The 21,790-nt window shown below is 39.7% G+C and overlaps 1 protein-coding gene across 1 annotated transcript in view; it reads left to right on the forward strand.

Moving 5' to 3' along the window:
- LOC311202667 (pinopsin-like) overlaps positions 1-21,790 on the forward strand; it is a gene marked incomplete at both ends in the record, with an annotated part of 88,960 nt that overhangs the window by 18,998 nt on the left and 48,172 nt on the right. The window contains one exon of the mRNA XM_084277274.1: positions 6,682-7,007. Coding sequence (XP_084133400.1) covers positions 6,682-7,007 — 326 coding nt within the window. The remainder of the gene's footprint in view (positions 1-6,681; positions 7,008-21,790) is intronic.

Here is a 21,790-nt window from a genome sequence, read left to right on the forward strand (position 1 = left end):
TGTATAACTCAATAACATTTATGTAATACCATTTGGTAGCAAAACGTGGAATTAAACTAGAAACCTTTAAAATGAGGTAATAAGAACCCTCATTTGAAGAGGGCTGTTTCATATAGCTGTTGTTCTGTGTTTGCCTCTAAGTCCTTGGCTAAACACAGTGAAAGATGTCGACCAGAACAAACAGCAGAAGAATATCAGGATTCCCCAATATTCTCCACTTGGGTTGTGTTTAGTCACAAAAACCTTTTTCTTCCTTTTCCATCTTATCTCCATCTCATAGTTCCACAGAGCACTGTGCACTGTGTGTATTCTGCAGCTAATGGAGCAACACATTTAGCAGCTGAAACCTGAGGGACTAGAGGAAAGTTAACAGAACATAAGATTGCTGAGAAACCTACCTACTGCTGGTGTTAGGTATTTGCCAACAAGGCATTTTTAAGCAGAGACCAGAGCATGCTTCTTCCACCCCTGCAAATATCCTTGCAGCACTGTGCTCCTTCTTGCTTGCTGTCTCCCTGAGGTCACTGTTCATCACTGCATGGTGGCCTGCCTTCAGCAGGAGGGGTGGAGGGTTTGACTTTTGGCCAGTCCCAGTCTATCAGCTGCTGGCTCATGCTCCTCTTCCACTTCCAGGTGTGTCATCTCCTTAACCATTTTAAAGCTGCCTCATAGTAATAGGCGTTATATACACATATGTGTACGGAGTCTCATAAATATATGGAGCATCACCATCTCTTCCTTCTGCAACACATTTGAGCAGCAGAGGCCACAGTTGCTGTTGATTAGCCTCTGCTGCTGACAGGCTGCTCTAGGGTTAGCAGGGAGTCTATAAATGGTACATGGGAACCCAAGCACTTACTATCCCCTTGATCACCCCCGCTTGCATTTTGTATGTGGCCCTCAGAAGGTCTGATGCTCACCCAGGACTGCTCAGCTGGCTCTGTCATGCCTTGGGTCTGAGCAGCAGCAGGGACAGGCGGACTCTGCCTTGCAACAGCTTCACAGCTGGGTTTGGACTGGCTGTAGGGAAGTACATGGACTTGTCATGGAGTTACTGAGGTTGCTGCGGCCAATATGTAAAGGGAAGTAGGTGTAAATGTCAGATAACTGAGCTTGCATTTAGTCCATTAATGCTCTATTCCATTCCTCCAAGCTCAATCTGTCCAAGCTTTCCTGTAGCTTCTTTTCATTGTCTGTGGTCCTTGATAACCGGAATACGGTGCAGGATATACATTCTATCAGGCAACTGTGTTGCTCCAGGGCTGTAATCCTGATGCAGGATAATGACCTTCAGAAGGGCAAGTATACATCAGTTCGTACACAAAACATTTACTCAATTTTGGCTGAATCTCTGGAATTCTCAGGGTTTTTTTAATTACCTCATCACGGTGAGCAGCACAAACCAGTAGAAACAGAATAGAAAAATGTAATGCTCTTACTTAAGACTCACAGGAACAAAACCATGATTTGCTGTGTCCTTCACCTAGAGCCATACTCTGTGCTGTGCTGCCAAGAAGAAATAGACAGATCTTTAAAGAAAAGTAAATAATAGATAATGTCTTGGTAATCCTATAAATGGATGCCTGACCTAGTTTATGACTTGAAATTTAATTTCTTGCACTCTACTCACTGCAACTAATTACTGTGTAGAAAAGGTTCATGCCTCCTACCCAGCTTGTCTCAAAGTCACTTACTTCCATGGTTAATTTTTTAATAATTATTTGTTCCTGTAATGCAATCTGCCGTGGATTTTTATGTCATCTTTCAGAACTGTTCAGTGAGAACCTCAGCTTTATTCCTGTATATGCATGAATGATGGGGGAACAAATTGCATTTATCACTGAGACTGACTCCTGTGGAGTTATTTGGCTAGGTACCAGCTTGAGGTCCTATATATTTGTTGGAGGTAAATTCTATTTAGGTTTGTAATTTCTGAAGTTAATTTTGTTGCAATTTTAAAAAACATTACTCATCTGGAATTAATATATATATTCTACCCAGTCATAAGTGTTATTGCAAAATGATAATGAAATGTTGACATAAAGCATTGTGATTAGCTTTAAAATTATAATTATTTTCTTCCTTTTATAGCTTACATTAATTTAAAAAAAATGTTTTCAGGTTATTAAGAGTATGGAGATTACATTCAAGTCTTTTCCTCAGCTATAATTCTAAAGAATTTTATTACTTTTTGTTTTAAAGCTGAGATTTTCACTAATTTCTATGACTGCAATAGATAAAGCATGAAATAGAATTCCTGATAGCTGCAGGATTTCTGGCAAAAGCCACACAGTTAAATGCATATCACATCAACAAAACTGACATGCAAAAATAGAAGGCATAACAAAAAGTAAGCAGCTTTATTCCATTTTATCCAAACTGGATTACAAGAAAGGCAATGATGGACCTGATAGTCTAACCTCTGTACCTGGGAAAACAATGGAGGTCATACTGGGTGCTATTGAAAAGCATGTGAAGGACCAGGCAATCATCAGGTTTATGCTGTCAGCTTGTTCACTCAGTCCAACTGATTAGACCTGTATATCTGCTATAATTGATCAAACGACAGCAGGATTCAGCTATTGAACTGATAAAGGAGAGAGATTAAAAAAAACCCAACTACTTTTTTTTTAAATAAAAAGCTGAGGATATTCCTACCAAACAGAGCCATTGAAGCTGATAATCTACCACAATGTGGGAACTGGGTTATTGCTGGATGTGCATCTTGTTTTGGTGTTGTCCAGTCTTTGCTCCTGTTTTAAGTTAAAAGGAGCTTCTTCATCAGCAAGGTTGATGGAGATGAGCTGTTGTGGCATAAAGGGTCAGGGCACACCTTTTGACTTTGTGTACTCTGTACAAGGTCGCACAAGGTAGACTGAGAGAGGGTTGCCATGACCTCTTGTTTCTGTTTCTTCCTCACCTGGGTAATAGGTGTTTCATTACTTGCAGCCGATTCAATCAAATGTATCTTTCTGTTGGAAAAAGCTGCTTGTTTAATTTTTATTTTGGTTTTGCCTCTTAATCCTATTTTTTAACCACGTCAAGAATATTAAATTCATTTCATATATTTTATGAACTACCCCTTCAGTGCTTTCCTCTTTTTCTCTTGTTGTCTTGAAAGCACTAGAAGTCAAAGCACAGTGATGTTAATTCCAGTGCTATTAAAAAGCTCAGATATAGTGCAGACCTTGAAGTCTTACTGTGACAAAAAGAAAAATATTGGGGCTTTTTTTTTGAGCCTTTGTGGTCTGGGATTCCATATATCACAGTTCTTGTCCTCCAGAGAAAAATATAGTTTGTGTCATGTCAGTGGAACTCAATAATAAAAGGTGAGTAAAGATGAAATGGCTCCTGCCAAGAAGTGTAATTAAGAATATCCAATTTTCTTCTGTATAGGTAAGAAAAACGATTTGCTGTAATTTAAAGGCAGCTTTTGTGGTTTTGTCTGATTGCTAATATTTGATTTATTGACTGACATCACCATGGTCCTAATTTAATAACTGAGCATTAATTCTATGCCAGTTAAAGATGAGACTTTGCTTCATCTCAAAGCAGGCCACTTATCTTCGGATCTATTCCATAAAGCCATTCATCATCAATACCAGCATGAGAAAAGCTGAGCATCTTTCTTGTATTAGACAATAGGCAAAAATAGGAAGAAGTGTAAACAAATGCTGTACGTGATGGTACACACCATAAGAAGCTGCCAGGCCACGGGACACAGGCGCAGGGATGTGCAGGCAGAACTGGCAGCCAGACTTACCTGGGAGGCCAGGGGATAAAACAGCAAAGGACCCCAAGCTAGGGAAGTTTGAACATCCTAATCCGGGTTTTCTAGGCAACACCACACTCACAGGACAGTAGGGTATTCTCAAGAAAAGTACATCTCACCTGTGGTTCCTTCAACACAGGGGCATTGTGCCCTTTGCTGCTGGCAGAGGTGGAGTAGGAGTAATATTACTTTGCTGTAGAGCACTCAGCTGGGAGGAGAGAAATTCCCTGTTCCCAAGACTTTTAGTCCATGGTGGTCTCTTCTAAAATGCAGAAATAGATCTGTATCACTTTAGTAAGGCCTTAGTTTCAAATCTAAAATCTGGATTTTTGCCTTAGGTACCTACATGAGATAAATGTTTTTGATAGCAAGAAGTTCTTTATCTAAGCAGAGAAGGGCATGGAGACAATGCTAAGGAAGTGAAGATAAGTAAGCGTGGGCTGTTATCAAGAAGAAAGTGGCAGGTACTCTCTTACTGTGCCTGTAATTCAGAACACACCTTTTTTAATGTTGAGATATGTATTTAATGCAGAAACTATGGCCAAGGGCTTTCAAGAGCTGTGTTATGTAGGAAATCAGATTAGATGGGGGATGGTCAGGAAGTTTCCACTCCCTCTAAAAATTCTAAACTTAAAATGTTTTAAAGTTAGACTCCTAGGCTCTATAATGCAGTTGAATTTGGTGGAGCTGTGTCATTTTACAGCTGTAGGCGTACCCGCTTTTCAGGTATAACTTCCCAGTAATAGACAGAAAATATTTAAGGATGCTCTTGTAATAAGAAAGATGTTTTCTTCATCAAAAGTTGCCTTCTCCTCACACCCTTTTGCTTTCTCTTCCCCTGAGAAATAAGAACCTACTGCAGCAAGCAGTGCTTGCATTCCCCTGGGGTCCTTTGCCATGGCGAGCTCTGCGCAAAGTGACTGCAAATTGTTGGCAGGCTGGCAGGAACAGTGAACTGGGAAATGAGTTCTTGAATTGTAGGGGAAAGGGAAGCAAAATGCTGTGTCTGGGGAGAATACCCTACTGTGTCCTGTGTGGGTATTTATGTGCGGTGTGTTGCCCAGGTAGAGGATAGACTACTGCTGTTCCCAGGGGAGTCTTTGACTCACCTCAGTTCCACATCTGAGAAGGAGCTACAGGAGAATCTGACAGATAAATGCAGAAAAAATGGATTACATCTGTGGGTTCCTCTGAAGATCACCTTTTCTGTTAGCAGATTTACTGGAAGTGTCGTGGTTTCACCCGGCTGAGGGCCAAGATCCACGCAGCTGCCTGCTCCTTAAAGGAAAAGAGCAGGTTAAAGGGAAGGGGGGGGGGGGGGTGAGAAGTAAGGGAAGGGAAAAGGAAGAGAAAGGGTCAAATAACCCCAAGATCAAGAAATTAAGAGGCCCGTGGGTTGGGATAAGGATAGTTTACTAAGATAACAGAAAGATACAATGTAACAATGCTAACAGGACTTCAAAGCAAAATATATGAAGCTGTTGATACCCAATGCAGTTTCTCACCGAACCCACAACTCAGGCCGTGCCACCCAGAGCCGTCCCAGAACCCGACCGTCCCCCCAAGAACCGCGCGTCCCGGAGCCGCCCCAGGCCTTCCTCCCCTCAGCCCCCGATATCCTGGGCAGGACGTAACTGGCGTGGAATACTCTCTTTGGTCAGTTCAGTCACCTGTCCTGGCTTCGCCCCTCCTTTCTCATGAAGAGCTGAGAGAGTCCTTGACTGTCTGACAGCAACTAGAAACAGGGTGTTATCAGCACTACTCCCATCTTACTCTCAAACACAGCATTCATCCGCTGTTACAAATGAAATTAACTCCATCCTGACCAAAACCAGGACAGGAAGTAAGTACAACTCAAACCCAGAGGATTCTGGCAGGTGATAGCTCAGTGCTACTGTATAGCTGGATGTTACGAATGGCAAGGATCAAGGAAAAAAAATCCTGTAAAGAGCTGGACTGACATAGATCTATTCAGGTTTTTTGTCTCATAGGACAAGAAGGTGCCTTGAAGCTATGGGAAAAGATAGTATTAAATTTCTTCCAACAAGTTCCTTCTGTCATAAATCCTGGGAAGACGTATCCAGTGTTTCGTCACCAAGAACTATAAGGAAGCTACAAGGAGAACATAGGAATTAGCAAAAAGCCCCCATTAAGTCATGACTACGACCTGCTATGCAAATCCGTAAAGATTCGTAGAGGGAATTGTGTCCTTGAACCTTGAAAAAGAGAGTGGAAATGTCCTACAACCCAAATTTTTTAATCTTCCACTGGAAGATACATCTGGTCTCTGACACCTATGGCTCAATATTAACTGAAATAACTTTTAAACCTGATTATGTGATGTATATGTAAATAAAGTTACGACCTGGCATATCACAGTCATGCTAAGGGTTGCCTGTTGTCTCCATACATGAGTGGTCAGAACTGAAGCTGTATCTAGCTGGTGAGGTAGAAGTGCAAAAGCTTCCTTCATTTTGGGGCTCCCAATCTTGAGTATAAAACCTTTTGAATGTATAAAAGTCAATGCAATATTTGAAAATGTTAGTGGATGTTAAAAATGTAATATTTCTTAGTAAGGGAATCTTTCTGCATTTTATTAGTTCATGTAGAAAATAGGTTTTCCCTCAGTAATACTGAAACAGCTAAATCTGAACATCTACCTAGAAGAGGAATGGCTCTCAAGTATAACAATCATGCAGGATAAGACAAATAGGTGTTAAACAAAATTTTATACTGTGAACAGAGCAATCAGGTCCAGTGAGTATTTAAGCACAGGGAATCATGGAAATCATTTCCACTGTTGCTTTCAATAATGTCATAACCAGAAAAGCATATAGTTTCTTGGGTTTGAAAATGGACGCCCTGCAAAATAATGAAAGTAAGCATTTAAATTTCTTGGTTTGTTGCAGGCATTGTGTCCCTGATCTCCCTGGCTGTCCTGTCCTATGAACGCTACAGCACTCTCACCCTGTGCAACAAGCGCAGCGCTGACTACCGGAAGGCTTTGCTGGCAGTCGGCGGTTCATGGATTTATTCCCTGCTCTGGACTGTGCCACCTCTGGTCGGTTGGAGCAGTTACGGGGTAGAAGGTGCAGGTACAAGCTGCTCGGTACGCTGGTCCTCTGAGTCAGCAGAGTCCACATCCTATATCATCTGTCTCTTCATATTCTGCTTGGTCATCCCTGTGATGGTGATGATGTACTGCTACGGTCGCCTCCTTTACGCTGTTAAACAGGTAAGCTGCTGTGTGCTGTTGGTAATGCAAAGTGCCCTGCAGCATACGTTGCACTTGTTCTGTATCAAGTTTGGAAGCACTGATGGCAGAGGGCAAAACAACAAAGCAGAATAAAGAAAGATGACCACAGAAAGCTTAAAGGAAGGGGCAGGAGGTCTTCACCACGTGTTTTCACACTCCTGAACCACCAGTCTGAACAACCAGATAACATCCATATAGGTACTTTGTGGTTTGGAAATACTGTGTTCGAGGAAGAACAGCATTATCTGGGTAAAGGTTGGGTTTGTAATGAAGCCAACACTTACCTGTCTATAAATAAGACATGTTTGCCTGTCTATAAGCAAGACATCTATGCAAACATTTCTTCCTGTTTTGGAATCATGATATTTTCATAATTTCTGCTTCTTAATCTGTGGACATGTAACTACAGTAATGCAGTTCTGCCACCACATGCAGAATTATCCCAGGTATACTAGCTTCTCCTTGTAATTCTACGCCACATTTAAAACGTTCCTTAATTACTATTACCGCTACTACTGGTACGACTGCTAACAATCCCAACACTCCTCTGACTGGTCCAAGGTATACTGCAGATATTCCACAACGGATGTGCCAAAAAGATCCTGGCAGGGGAAGTGGTATTGTGAGGTTTGAATACTTTTGGAACAGTAATGAAATGGTTTAATGATGAATAATGAGAAAGGAATTAGTGTACAGGTATCCTCTAGAAAAGCAATTCTCTAAGGTGTTCAGATGAATTAACTAAAGGTGCTAAATGGGAGGAAAAAAGAAGAAAGCAGTAACTCCCTGAAAAGAGGCTTTTGTACAAAATTAAAGTGAATGTAGTTTACTTCTGATTAGTCATGAGGAATTAAGGTCCTGCCCTTTACATGATTTGTCAAAAGTTTCAGAACACTTGAAGCCCAGATGGGAAATCTTTTTCTGGTTGAGTGCTGAGTGAGCCAGTAAAATCCCTTTGATGAATGACACATTAGTACTCATGTTAATGGTCTGTTAGTAATACTAGGGAAAAAAATTTCTCTTGATTGTAAACCATAAAGGTGAAGTTGCAGACTGTATCTGGTCCCTGGGCAGCAGTATCCTTTATAATTACTTTAAAGAAAGGAGCAGGATCTTGGAATATATGCTACTACTTATATGCAGAAAATACTACTTTCTTCAACTTTTACCTCTTTTTCCTTCAGCCCTCACTGTCATTCCAGACAACAGACATCACTCACAACATACAGATACTTCTGTAACACGTGCTTTAGCTTCTAGTTCTAAATGTAGACTTGTGTTACCTTATTCACCTTTTTGGTTTTAAATTCAGTTGTATTGTAAGTAGAGGAGATCTTACTGATTTGCCTGATGGGGCTCAAGAAGTTATGGCAAACTTTTTGTATTTAGACTTAAAGACTAGGTGTAAGACTAGGTTGATTGATTAATTGACAGTTCAAAGAAGAAAAATTGGAGCAGGAATAGCATTTTCCACAGTGCCCTCACTTCCACCCTCTGTGTACTTTTGAGAATAATTAGGAAGCCTCTGGGATGCTGAGGTTAGAGAGCAATGAGAAATTTTCTAACTGTTGGAAGTGAAGAAGAATCAAACCTGATCTTGCATAGCATGTTGGTGGGCAGGTCTCAGGGAACTAATGCTTATTAAATGCAAAGGAACTCCAATAAAGATTAAATTGTATCTTTTCTCTGATGTTATGATTCAAGGTCATAAGAACTGCCCATGCATTTGAGAAGTCTTGAATAGCGAAATCCTAAAGTTTTACTCAAAACATCTATTTCTTGCCTCTGTAAGATTTCCTTGGTAAATTACATTTCAGCAGAAAGAATATCAATCAGAAAACTCATCAGTCTTCAGGTTTCTGTGATATATATACTTTCAGTGACGTAATCCTGAAATCTTGCATTTTATAAATTTCCTGTGACATATTTATAAATTTCTGAAGACCATATCATGACAGTCACTGAAATACAGACTTTTTTCCCTTCTTCTAGCTAATCTGAAATAGATAAGGTAGATTATGAAATGCTAAAGTGTGTCACGTTTCAAACTGGAGGAAGAGATGAGTAATATGCAAATAAAAGTATAGTAGTTCCTACCTAAAATTAGGAAGAGTAGGTAGAGTAATTCAAAAAGAAGTTAAGAGAGGTTACTACAACCATTGTAATGCTGTTACGTTCTGGTGTGGTCAAAAAATTAATGATCTTGTAATATATCGGCCTCATAGATTAAAGTCCTGTTATGAATCTCTTCCTTAATTTTCTAAAACATGCATTTCATATTTTTGCAAGATACATAGAATTTTTTATGTTAGAGTATTGTAGCATTTATGGTATTGCACCCTGGGATCCAGAGTGCAGAAGTTATGCTGTTATTAATACTGCAATGTAAATTAATTGAGGTGGAAGAAATATCTTAATAGATTTGGCATAGTTAATGCAAGAGTTGGCACAGCGCCTGCGTTTTCTCTTTGCACGGGCAGTAATTATAGGGTCTGCTTCTCTATTTTTCTTCTCTAAATTTAGCCAGGTGCTGCAGCATTCTGTCACTCGAGGCATTAATAGATCCTATGAAGTCATCTGCAATCTGTGTAATGGTTAAAGGCACAAGGATTTCAGTAATAGAGGTTTTATAAAAGATCGTCTCTTCAAGGAATTACAAGTCAATAGCATCTCTCTATGAATAATGTTAACAGCAAATGTCATTAAACAGCATTACAACACGACTACTATTATCTCAGAGCTCTTGCCATTTATCAAGCTTGAGAATGCTTAGGAATTGCTCGAGTAATTTTCTTTAAAGGTATGGAATTAATTTTCCCAGAATAGCTTTATCTGGGCAGTTGAGTTTGGTTCTGCAGGCAGCCTTTGCTGCCATCCTTGTGCGACTCACTTGGAGAGGCTGAGCTCACCCCAGCCTGAGATGTGGGGCAGGTTGAGCAAGTCCCGGGGAAATGTTAGGTCAGAAGAGTGGGATCATTTCAGAGGTGCCTGGCAAAATAATGCTTTAAATGGAGAGCAGAAGAAAAACCTGTGGTTTCAGAAGCTGTTAAGGAACTTGGCAATGCATGAGATTTGAAGACATAGAAAACCACAAATATTTTATTAGACTTCCCTCTGAGTCCATATTTTCACTCATGCTGATCTTGTTTCCTGTTTTTATGAAACCTGTTCTTCCATTCCCACAGATGCTGAAATTCAGTTCCTTTTATAAGTTTTCCTTTAGAGATCATGCATCTGATGCCTGCAAGTAGAAAGGGGCAAAGTTTTCTCCCTCAAAAAGCATTACTCACATATGTTTTATTCATGCACACTCTACAGAAACAGGGAAGGTAACTGAGAATATGTTTTTTCCATAGTACAATAAGATTATTTTCTCAGTTTTTGGCTTATGGTGCTTCTCTATGACTCTCTTAGTGTGTTCCCTCTGGAAAAATGTTCTTTATGAAGTCAATGTCAGCTGTTTACACTTTGAAAAGTGGGCTCCCAAATGTGGAATTACAGAGATTAGCATTGCAGTCACTGTAGCACAGAAGGCACAATATGATTAAAATCCTCCGCTGAGGGACCCAGAGAACTCATATGAACCAGCCTAATGAAAATTAGTAAAACTTTAAAAAAGGACCTCTTTGGTTTGCATTATCTCTCACTTGCACATAAAAATACTGCCCAAGGACAAGAAGAATCCCAGAACATTTTTTCAAGATAAGTTTTCAGATTGGTTTTGAGGAGGCTCTCCTCTTGGCTCATCTCATTGCCAGTCTGCTTTCATCAAAAGCTGTGCCTGAATAAAGCTCAGCAGCGCGTTATGGAATGTAGCTGGGACATGTAAAGCAATAAAAAGGACTGTAAGCAGGTCACGAAGACTTAAGCGTATAGTGTAATACATATCTGACCAGGCAGTTCTTGCTCAGTACATCAGACTGGGTATTAAAGTGGACAAAGGGTCAGTGCTGACAATGTCTCATTGGGTTCTGGAGTAGATGGACTTGTGACCTGACCTGACAGTACTACTGCATTTTTTTGGTTTGTTTTTTTCACTTGAAAACAGTGAGGAAAAAGTAGAGATGGAAAATATTTATTATGTTATTTAATGTCAAAAACCCAAGAAAATGTATACAGTTAAAATTTTAGGACTAGGTCTCTGAGGTGGAAGTTGACCTTCCTAATGTGCCTAATGTGCCTTGTCCTCCACCCTATGGTGCACCTATTAGTTCCTCATAAACTGCCAGCTTAACTAGTCACCAAAATGTGGGTTCAGGTAGTGGGAATTACCTGACTATTTCCCTTTACAGTAGCTTTCTTTGTTTCTTTTGAAAAGTGCCACATGATTTCTGACATCCAGATTTCACAAGAGAAGCAGATCACCTTTTTTTATCCCATTCTCTGAATCTTTCTGAGTCTTGTCACCTTGCAACGGAAGGGGGACAGTCATGGTTATGCTTCAGAGAGCCGTCTCGTGCCTTCTATTTAACCCTTTTTCCAGGCTTCAAATTACCAAATTTAGTGAAGGAAACATGCTTCTATCTCTTATTTAAGAAGTAATGCCCCAGAGTGAACTTATGAATCGATTGTAAGCTTGAAGAAGCTGATTTTGAATTCTGCATGGTGAGATTTCGGCTCTAGTTAAAGCATTGGATATGGACGATGGTGGTGGTTTTTGAAATCTCCTGTGCCTGCAAAGGAAGTCTGAGAGAAAAGGAAAGAAGAGGTGTAGATTTCTATGACTTCTGATTCCTTAATCCTGCTTTATGTCTGTACTATTTGGAACAGTTAAAAATAACTGTAGAAGCAATTATTGCATCATTGTTCATTAAAGTAGTCAGGAAAGGATTATAAAGCAGAAGGATCCCTCCTGTGACTGTTTCCAGTTCTCCAGCTCATTTGGAAATGATTGTTTGTAGGAAGACAACACATTAGGACGGAATGCACAGTGATATAAATTGAAAAGAAATTATCTTCACATAATACAAAGAGTAGGATGGAAAAGTAATAATTGCTCCATCATTCCTTCATACTTTCCATATGCCTATTTATAGAGAAACTCAATTTTCTCAAACTTTATCTTTGATGCCACTGAAGTTATGACTGATGACTGTGAAAACTGATAAAGCAATTACGTGCCATTAACTCTATCTCATAAAAGCCCTAAATAAAATCAGGTTTGTAGTCATAGACCTTCTTTTAGAAGCAAAGCTCAATATCTTCCTAGTTATTTGATGAAATAAAGAAGTCCTAAGAAATGTAATTCAGGTGAAGATGATGTACAACTGGTCATTTGGTTCCTGTAGCTCATACCTTTCAAATGTGATTAAGTACATTTAGGATTTGACTTAATTTCAAATACATTTGCCCTAACTGCACCTATGCTCAGACAGTCAGCTGTACTCATTAAGAAATTGTGCCTTGTTATTTTTTTACTCTATGTTCATAAATTCTATTTCTTCCCTTTGTGATTTCATGTATGCTTTCTCTCCTATCGGCTGGTGGTATAGAGGAAGAATGATGAATAACTTTGCTTTTCCTTTTTAAAACTTGCCCTAAAGATATAATAATTGCATAAAATTCACAAGCAAAAAGATTCAATTTGCATATGAATGGACAGATGATTTCTGTCACATCATCATGAGGATATGGTAACTTAATTGAAATATGTCTCACGTCAGGCTGAGATAATTGGAAAAAGTCTAAGCAAAATGTAATGAAAATGTTCTGGACCAAATGTTGCAAAATAAGGTAATCATACAGCTTATAACCAGCATCATCAAAATCAATATTTCCAAGTTTTCTGTTCAGCCTTCAACTGGCAAACAGCAGTCAATATTCAACACAGAATCATAGAATCTTGGAATGGTTATGTTTGGAAAAGATCTTCAAGATCAATGAGTCCAACTATCTATCCAGCCCTACTAGGTCCAACACTAGACCACATCACCAAGTACATCTGCTCTTCTTTCAAACACCTCCATGGGTGGTAACTCAACTACCTCCCTGGGCAGCCTGTTCCAGTATCTGACAACCCTTTCAGTAAATAATTTTTTCCTGATATCCAACCTAAACTCCCCCGATGCAATTAAAGACCATTTCCCCTTGTCCTGTCACTAGCTACCGGGGAGAAGAGACCAACCACCACCTGCCTCAACTACCTGTTAGATAGTTGTAGAGAGTGATGAGGTCTCCCTCAGTCTCCTTTGCTCTAGACTAAACAATCTCAGCTCCCTCAGCCGCTCCTCATAAGATTTTTCCAGCCTTGTAGCCCTTCTCTGGACACAGTCAAGCATCTCAAGCAAGGGACCCAAACCTTAACACACTACTCCAGGTGCGACCTCACCAGCACTGAGTACAGGGGAAGGATCACTTCCTTCCTTACTCCTGCTGTTTCCTCTGTTCCTGATGCAGGCCAGGATGTCATTGGCATTCTTGGCCACCTGGGCACAGTGTTGGCTCATATTCAGCCATCTGTTGATAACATACCTAGGTCTCTCTCCTCCAGACATCTCTCATGCCACTCCTCTCCAAGCCTGTAGCTTTGCATGGCCTTGTTGTGACCCAGGTACAGGACATAGCACTTGGCCTTGTTGATCCTCATGTGATTGGCCTCGGCCCATTGATCCAGCCTGTCAAGATCCCGCTGTAGAGCCTGCCTACCCTCTGGCAGATCAACACTCCCACCAATCTTGGCATCATTGGCAAACTTACTTAAAAGCATAACTGAACTGCTGAAACAAAATCTGTAGCATTTTGACACTGAATTTTGGTATTCACTTCATGAGGACTTTAAAGATACTTTTTTTCACTTTCATAAGCTATTTTCAGATGTCAGCATTTCACATGTCAAACAGTTCTATGGTTACATTTCTGTTCAAGGATGTAACAACTTTATTACTTGCTTTAGCACTGATTATTCCTGTTAGCTGATTATTATTTTTTAAATGGGAAGTCTGATGGAATAAAAAGCTGCTTTGATTAGCTCAGGGGAAGATTTACAAGCATGCATAAATTTTAAGGAACTAACTTATTCTTGTACTTTTTGGTAACTGTTAGAGATTGCCCAGGAGGTGAGATGATTGTTACGTAGCTTTCATGAAGACACTATAAATATAGCATTGATTTTTAGGGTTCACCGCTTTCAACTGTAAAAAGATTTCAGTTTTGTGCACTAAATTAATACCAGTTTTTATTGAAGGAGTCTGTCCCAAGGGCACAAAATCCAGTGTTTTCTGTAATAGCAGAGAAAAATATGAAACCCTGTGAAACCCTGAGAAACAAAGGAGATAGCTAACATTTTTTCTTTGTGTATAGCTGCAAGGCTTGTCATTTCAGCGTCTCAGCTTTTAGGAGAGTAATGGTACGGCAAGTCAATCCAATGTAAAATACCTTTCAAAGTACAGAGAGACTTCAGGCTGCCATCAGGTCTTGCAGAGACACATGTCTGGCTCTAGACAGGTATATTCACTCAGGGTTGTTCTCTGTATTTCTAATTAAAAAGTGCCAACTGACTGTTGAAGCACGTGTGAAGAGATTATTCCTCATTTTCTGAGATCTGAACATGCTGGAAGAGAAACAGACATGAGAAAAGATTATGATCTTCTTTCTCCTGTGCTTGCATAAGCATAAATCATTAGTTAATTGTTTGTATTTTTCAGAGAAGCAGTGATACAATGTTGGCATAAATCAGGCACTGTGCAAATTCATTGTAAATCAAGTTAATGGCTGGTCAGAAAATGGGATTTCATTGAGTTTGCCATTTTTCATTCTTTAGATAAACTAGGGAGGAAATAAGCCTGTCACAATCTTTAATAACAAGCTAATAGAAATTTAAGATCTGATGCTTTAATCTCTGGATGCATTATGTCTATAAAGAATAGGCTGCACTCTCACAAGTCTTTCAGTTTACAGCAAATGGTGTTCATCAATACCGAGCACTCACGATGTCTCATTTTGGGGGGGTGGGTGGTTTAGTAAAGATTTTTCCCAACAGGTAAAAGCATGAGATTTGTTGTTTGCTTTCCAGTTATAAAACTGCAAAGGTTAAATGTACAGAAGGGCGTTTTGCAGAGTAAAAAATGTGTTTCCATGTACTTATATTTCAGCACTGAGAACCAACCTACACTTACTCTCCTGTAGTTTAATTCCACTTAAGAGACCAACTTGTGACCACAGGCAGATTCCCTGCCAGAAGACTTGGAGCAAAATAAATTCTACACGTAGCAATGTGTCATTGCCCCCCAGAGAAACACTTCTGAGGGTGCATCTGCAAAAGTACGCTGCTATACAATGATAAAAGAACAAATATGAGATGCCCAAGGGCTTCCATCTCTGGTGCCCACTACACTCTTGATATCATATTAACCATGCTGTTGCATGACAGTCCTTATGCCAGTCCTCAACCAGTGCTGTTCAGGTGGGAAGTCAAAGGAGAGAGCATTGGTTCCCTGGATGGAAACCATAATTTATATAGCAAAGCCTCCAGTCACAGTCCAAAATGTAGTTCTGCTTTTTTCCTGGTGGATCAAAGAGAGTCAACAAGGATGTTTGCTTTGACTTTTTCCACCCTTATTCCACTTCCACATTAGTCCCATTTTATTTGCAACTAGAGGATTTGTCCGTGGATATTTGTATTAGCTGTTAACCTTTCATTAGTTCCTTGTTTTAGACCCCTTCCACTGCTGAAAAATCCTGGGAGCTCAAGATACAGTACATGAGGCCATATATGTTGGCAGGAATAGAGAGCAAGAACTTTACTTGAGAACTTAATCATGTAGTGAAGAGTGATGGCATGCCACTATGACATGACACATCCACATGCTGCAGAGATATAAAATGGATACTGTAATAGTTTAACCTGGCAGGCAACTAAAAAAATGACAGAGCTGTTTTCTCACTTCCCCCTTCCAATGGGATTAAAGAGAGAATTGAAAAGAGAAAGATAAAACATTCAGGTTGAGAAAAAGGCAGTTTAATGGGACAGAAAAGGAAGATGATGATGATGATGATGATGATTATGATGACAATAATAATAACAACCCCACAAAAGGATGAACAGCACCATTCCTCATGACATGAAGATCATGCCCAGCTAGTTCCCAAGTTGCCCTGCCTCCCAGCCCATCCCCCAGTTATATACCGAGCATGATGTCATATGGTACGGAGTATCCATTTGGCTAGTTTGGGTCAGCTGAGCTGGTCATGTCACCTCCCAACTTGTTGGATGGCCCCCCACCTTGTTGGCAGGGCAGTATGCTATCAACGTTATTCTCATCCTAGATCGAAAACACAACACTATACCTTCTGTTAGGAAGATAATTAACTCTAACCCAGCCAATACCAGGACAGATTCAAATGATGATTATGTGCTTAGAGAATAAAAATCAAAACCATGTAAAAGAAGAAAGGTAAATCTGTAAAACTGGAACAAACATTGTTTCAAAGTTTCTAATCTGTTGTTTCATTAGTCTGTAAAGCTGTTGGCTAGGTAGGATTTTTTGGCTAGCTTAGTTGAGTAACTTGACAATCCCTGCATAAACATAGATTCAATGTTTATAGCCAGTGGAATGCAATTAAGCTGTCAAGCTTTTATTATCTTAATAACATGAATGTATTACATGAAATAAATTTATGAGATTGGTCATAATTCTTACCACAATTAAAATAAGTTAAAATTTACATTTCCTAGCTACTTGGCACTAAAGCTGTTTCTTCCACAAACAAAAGGCAAAGAAACCCAGTTCATCTCTGTCTTACATCTCCAATGTTTTCTGATCTAGTAACTGCAGCTTAACTTGACTAAAGCTATGGTGGACTAACCTACCTGTAAGAGATACTAATTTTGCTAGACTACTACTCATATTCTAGTATTTTTATCACCTACTACATCCTATATTTTTTCATGGTGAAAGGCTTCACTGTGCTAAAAGGTTAGACTTAAATGATACATGTATGCTTCCTCTATGAAACCTACATTTATTTTCAGTGGAGGCAAAGCTAGGTGTAATATGAATATAACAACTTAAATCATGGAATCATTTAGGTTAGAAAAAACCCTTTAAGATCCTTAGTCCAACCATTAACCTAACACTGCCAAGTCCCATTTAAAGTCCTGTTAAACCATGTCCCTGCTTCCAGGGATGGTGGATCAACCATTTATCTGTTCCAGTGCTTGGCAACAACTTCAGTGAAGAACTTTGTCCTAATATTTAATTTAAACCTCCACTGGTGCAATTTGAGGCCATTTCATCTTGTCCTATGGCTTGTTCCTTGGCAGAAGAGACCATCACCCACCTGGCTACAGCCTCCTTTCATGTAGCTGTAGAGAGCGATAAGGTCTCTCCTGAGCCTCCTCTTCTCGAGGCTAAACAACCCCCAGTTCCTTCAGCCACTCCTAATAAGACTTGTGCTCTAGACCTATCACCAACTTCATTGCTCTTGTTTGGACTCAAACACAGGAGTTCATATTTTCTTTTTTTCCCAACTGAAACTGTCTGAAATTACACAAGGGCTGCCTTCCAGCTCATTAGAGTCATGAGCTCTTACAGTGTGAATCTGAGAGTTGATATACTGTGCCCAATCTATGTAGCAGAGGTGTTAATGAGTGCAAGTCTCTGGCACAAGTCAGAAGACTATGTAGAAAAGATGAAGCCAAACCTGTTGCAGCCTTGTTCACACTACCTATCGGGCAATGTCACCGATGCTTTCTGTCTTTCACATAGTGGCTGAGGGCATTGTCTTAGAGACTGCTGAGGTAAATGTTGTTGGGGAGCTAAGCACACTGGCAGGTATGGGGGAATAGATAGCCAAGGATGTTGAGGATGTTGTTAAACCCAGCCAACACCTAAGCACCATGTAGCCACTTGCTCACTCCTCCTCCCTCAGTGGAGAAAATGAAAAAAAAAGTGAAACTTGTGGGTTGAGATGGAGACAGTCTGATAGTACAGCTAAGGAAGAGAAAATAACAGTAATGATAATAATAATGAAGGAATACAAAAAGAGTGATGAACAATGCAATTATTCACCATGTGTTGACTGACGCCCATCCCATCCCATCCCATCCCATCCCATCCCACCCCTGAGCAGTCATCATGGCCAAACCAGCTTGCCACAGGTTATACATATCTATACTGAGCATGATGTCATAAGGCACAGAATACCCCTTTGACCACTTTGGGTCAGCTGTCCTGGCTGTGTCCCCTTCCAGACTCTTGGGAACCCCCATCCTCCTCACTGGTAGACAATTATGAAAAGATGAAAAGTCCTTCACTTGGTGTAAACATTGGTTAGTAACAAACAAAACACCAGTGTATTACTAACATTATTCTCATGTTAAATTTAAAACACAGCACTACACCATCTGCCAGGAAGAAAATTAGGTCTATCCCAGCTGAAACTGGGATGGGCACAAGAACTTTGTCTCACTTCATGGAACAGTTTTTGTTCCTAGTATAGATATAAACTACTCATACTTTTAAAAATATGTGCCTACTCCATGTCTTTCTTTTCCAGCAAGGTTTAATTTTAATTTATGTGTTAAGAAAATTGGAGTTTTATTTTCTTCCTTTAAGGCAGCCTGTATGAAGAAGTCATGTATGCATGTGACAAATTTCTTGCTTTCTTCTTTGACTTCAGATAATTGTGGACACTATTTATAAGTAGGGATGCTTGAGAAATAGACTTTATGATCTTTTCTCAGTCTGGGATTTTTGATGGAGATATTTCTTGGCTTGGAGGAGGGGGAAAATCTTAACCTCACTATTTTTTACAGATCTGGAAATCAGCAGTGTTTTATTTTGACATAATCCTCCACTGGGACATTTAGATATTAAAAATAAATTAATCTCCTCTTGACCCTGAAACCACTCAGGGTTCTGGTGCCCTTGTACAGCAGTTGCATAGCCAAAATGATGTGGAACAAAACAGCCTAGAAATCTTTGGAGTTGATGAGCTAAAATGCCTGTGAGATCCAGCATCCTGAATAAAATAGCTTTGTGAGGTAACTAGGCACTAAAAGCCCAGGCATTTAAGATCTCTGTCAGGCATATTGTCAAGGAACAAGAGAGAAGCCCAGGGAAACTTGAGTACCACAAGAAATGTCTCAAATTTGCATGTTCCCACAGGATGTTTTCATTTTTGTGAACCAGTTTCCCAGTGCAGAAATGTCACACTAGGAATAATTTTGACCTTAGCCGATCTGTAATTTGCCTCTTTGCAAATGAAACACCTCCACTGTGGCAATGCCGCCTGCTTATAAAATGCCGAGAGGGTTTCTGTGGTTCTACCTAAATCTTTTCCCACCTTCTCTGTCTTCACCACCTGTTCAGTATGCATGACGTGACGCGGTAACAAACGTGCAGCTCTCACATTCACATAATAGTTCATTGCCCTTGGGGTTTAACAAGGGTAAAGGTGCAAATACTGGTAGTCAGCGTACTGTGTCTCATCAGTACGGCGAAGAAGTGTTGAAAAGTCACACCAGCTTTCGTGTTCCAATTATGTGCTCTGTCACGTTCACACAGTCAATCCATATCAGTAATATTGCAGGGGTGGTTTGTATTTTTTTGGTCTATACTTGGTTTTTCCTTTGTTACTAAAATAAACAGCTGGCATACTTTATGGAATTATTCTCCTTTGCTAAATTTTTTTCTGCTTTGCACACTACTTGGCTCTGTCTTCTGGTGAGTCAGTGGAAATTAGCTTCTGTGTTCTGCAGTAGATTAAAATTGGGGTCATACTTCAATTTACAAGTATCTTACTATGCAGCTGGCTCTATTTATTTCAGTATGGATGATGGTAAAGTGAGGACCACTGTCACGAGTGAAAAATGATGGCAGAAATAGGGCCAATAATATTTTAAACACACAGATTTATATCTCAGGCAGCATTTTATTAATCTGAGTCAATGAAAATGGATTGGCAATACCCTGAGTGCCTTTAATTACTAGCCTGGATAGAATAAAACCCTGCAGTACTCCATACCCAGCATAATTTGGTCAGATTTAAAACCGGGGCAATCAACTGGCTGAAAACTAATCTTGTTTTTGTGTGCATAGCAGGGGGGTAAGTTGGGAAGGCAAAGCTGGAGTGGCATGAGGGCAGCAGTGCCACTGCCTTGACAGCAGCATAGGCGCAGAGCAACTTGTGCGGGCCAGGCAGCTGCTGGCTGCATTGCATCCCAACAGAGAGCAGCTTCCAGCAGTGAGAACAGTCCTCATGAAGTATTTAGAGTGGAGGCTTCTGAGGTGTTTTATTTAAAAGAAAAAAAAAATTAAAAAATTTAATTAAGTACTAACATATGGCTCTTCAAAACATCTGGCCCTGCTGGAAGAAAAGATCCTGTTCAGGCACTTCCCAGTTTGCACCTGCCACTTCAGCTTTGCAGGGAGTCTCCTTTGCTGAAGGAGCACTTGTCCCTACCTTCCCAGGAGAAACGATACCTGTCTATCACACCCTGTAGAGGGTTTTACATGTCTTCTTACCAGGTGCATGTTTCAGTTGAATTTCACTTCATTAGTAAAACAGTTCTCAGATGAACTCTTCAACTGCTTAATTATAGAGATCTTCAACTTAAAAATCTCAAGAAACTTTGTGCAGTAAATCAATATCCCATTGGAAAGGTAGATGATAGGAAAGAAAATGATACGATCATAAATAGCCAATGTTTCCTTCAGAGAAATATATATAATGTCTATTACTGGATTTCTCAAGTTATTTTTAAGAAGATGATGCTTAATATGTTGACTCTCCAACTTTACTATTTCATGCAGCTTTCATTGTAACTTAAACACTGTCTCCTTTGTGGCCTTATTAGTTATTCCTTTGCTATTAGGAGACATAAAAGTAGAAAGAATTAACATTCACTCTTAATTTTTAAGATGTAGGGTTCCGAGGCTTCACTTTTCTGTTCATTATGTGTCACCTTTTTGGTTTTTTTCTTCATGGTTGTTCTTTCAAAGCATCTACACCATGTGCATCTTAAAACAATGAGCAACTGACTCTGGCATGAAGTAGAGTCATCTGAGCTTACAATGAATGGGTTATTGTTTGACTTCCAGTACTATAACTGGCATCTGATAAGCAGCTAGATTAATTGTGACTGAGTCTGCTGCCTTTAGGGTATATTCCTTCTGCTGTACTTAAGAGGGGTAATCTAAACTCAAGTGGGAGATCTGTCAACTAAACAGCTTCTTAGACAATGAAAGGCATGTAAGGTGTTTACTAAGGAGATCTCAGTGGTATTGGACTGGTTTGTTTCTAGTCACCTAAGAGGCAGTACATTGCAGTGTTTCAGAAGACCAACATCCGTGTTATCTGGTGATGTAGCACTTCACCTGAAACTGCACCAAATGTGGAAAGAGAAAATACTTTTTTACCTGAGATCTCACCACTTATATCTGGCCTGCTAAAGATTAAATATGAAAGTGTGAATAAAACCAACCAACCTGTACAGAAGTTGTAAAGAAAAAAAGTCATAAATATTCTAAGCCTAAATTAAAAATATAATAGTAATGATTGAGCAAACAATCCTGTGATGAATGGAGCTTTGCCTATGTGGCAAGCACTGGAGTGTATTAATTTTTTTATTCCTATTAGCAACTGAGTATGTGTAATGGCTGGTTTTAAGTCTGTAAAACGCTGCATTTTCTGTGCCCTTGCCTTGCACAGAAAATACAATGATATTGCCCATAGTTTCTGATCATAGCTATCCTTAGTTAAACACCCATAGCGCTCTGCTCAGATACCTTTGGTGGGAACTGGGACTTTAAAAACACCAG

This window comes from Gallinula chloropus, assembly GCF_964237585.1.
Source record: "Gallinula chloropus genome assembly, chromosome: 1".
Lineage (NCBI taxonomy): Eukaryota > Metazoa > Chordata > Aves > Gruiformes > Rallidae > Gallinula > Gallinula chloropus.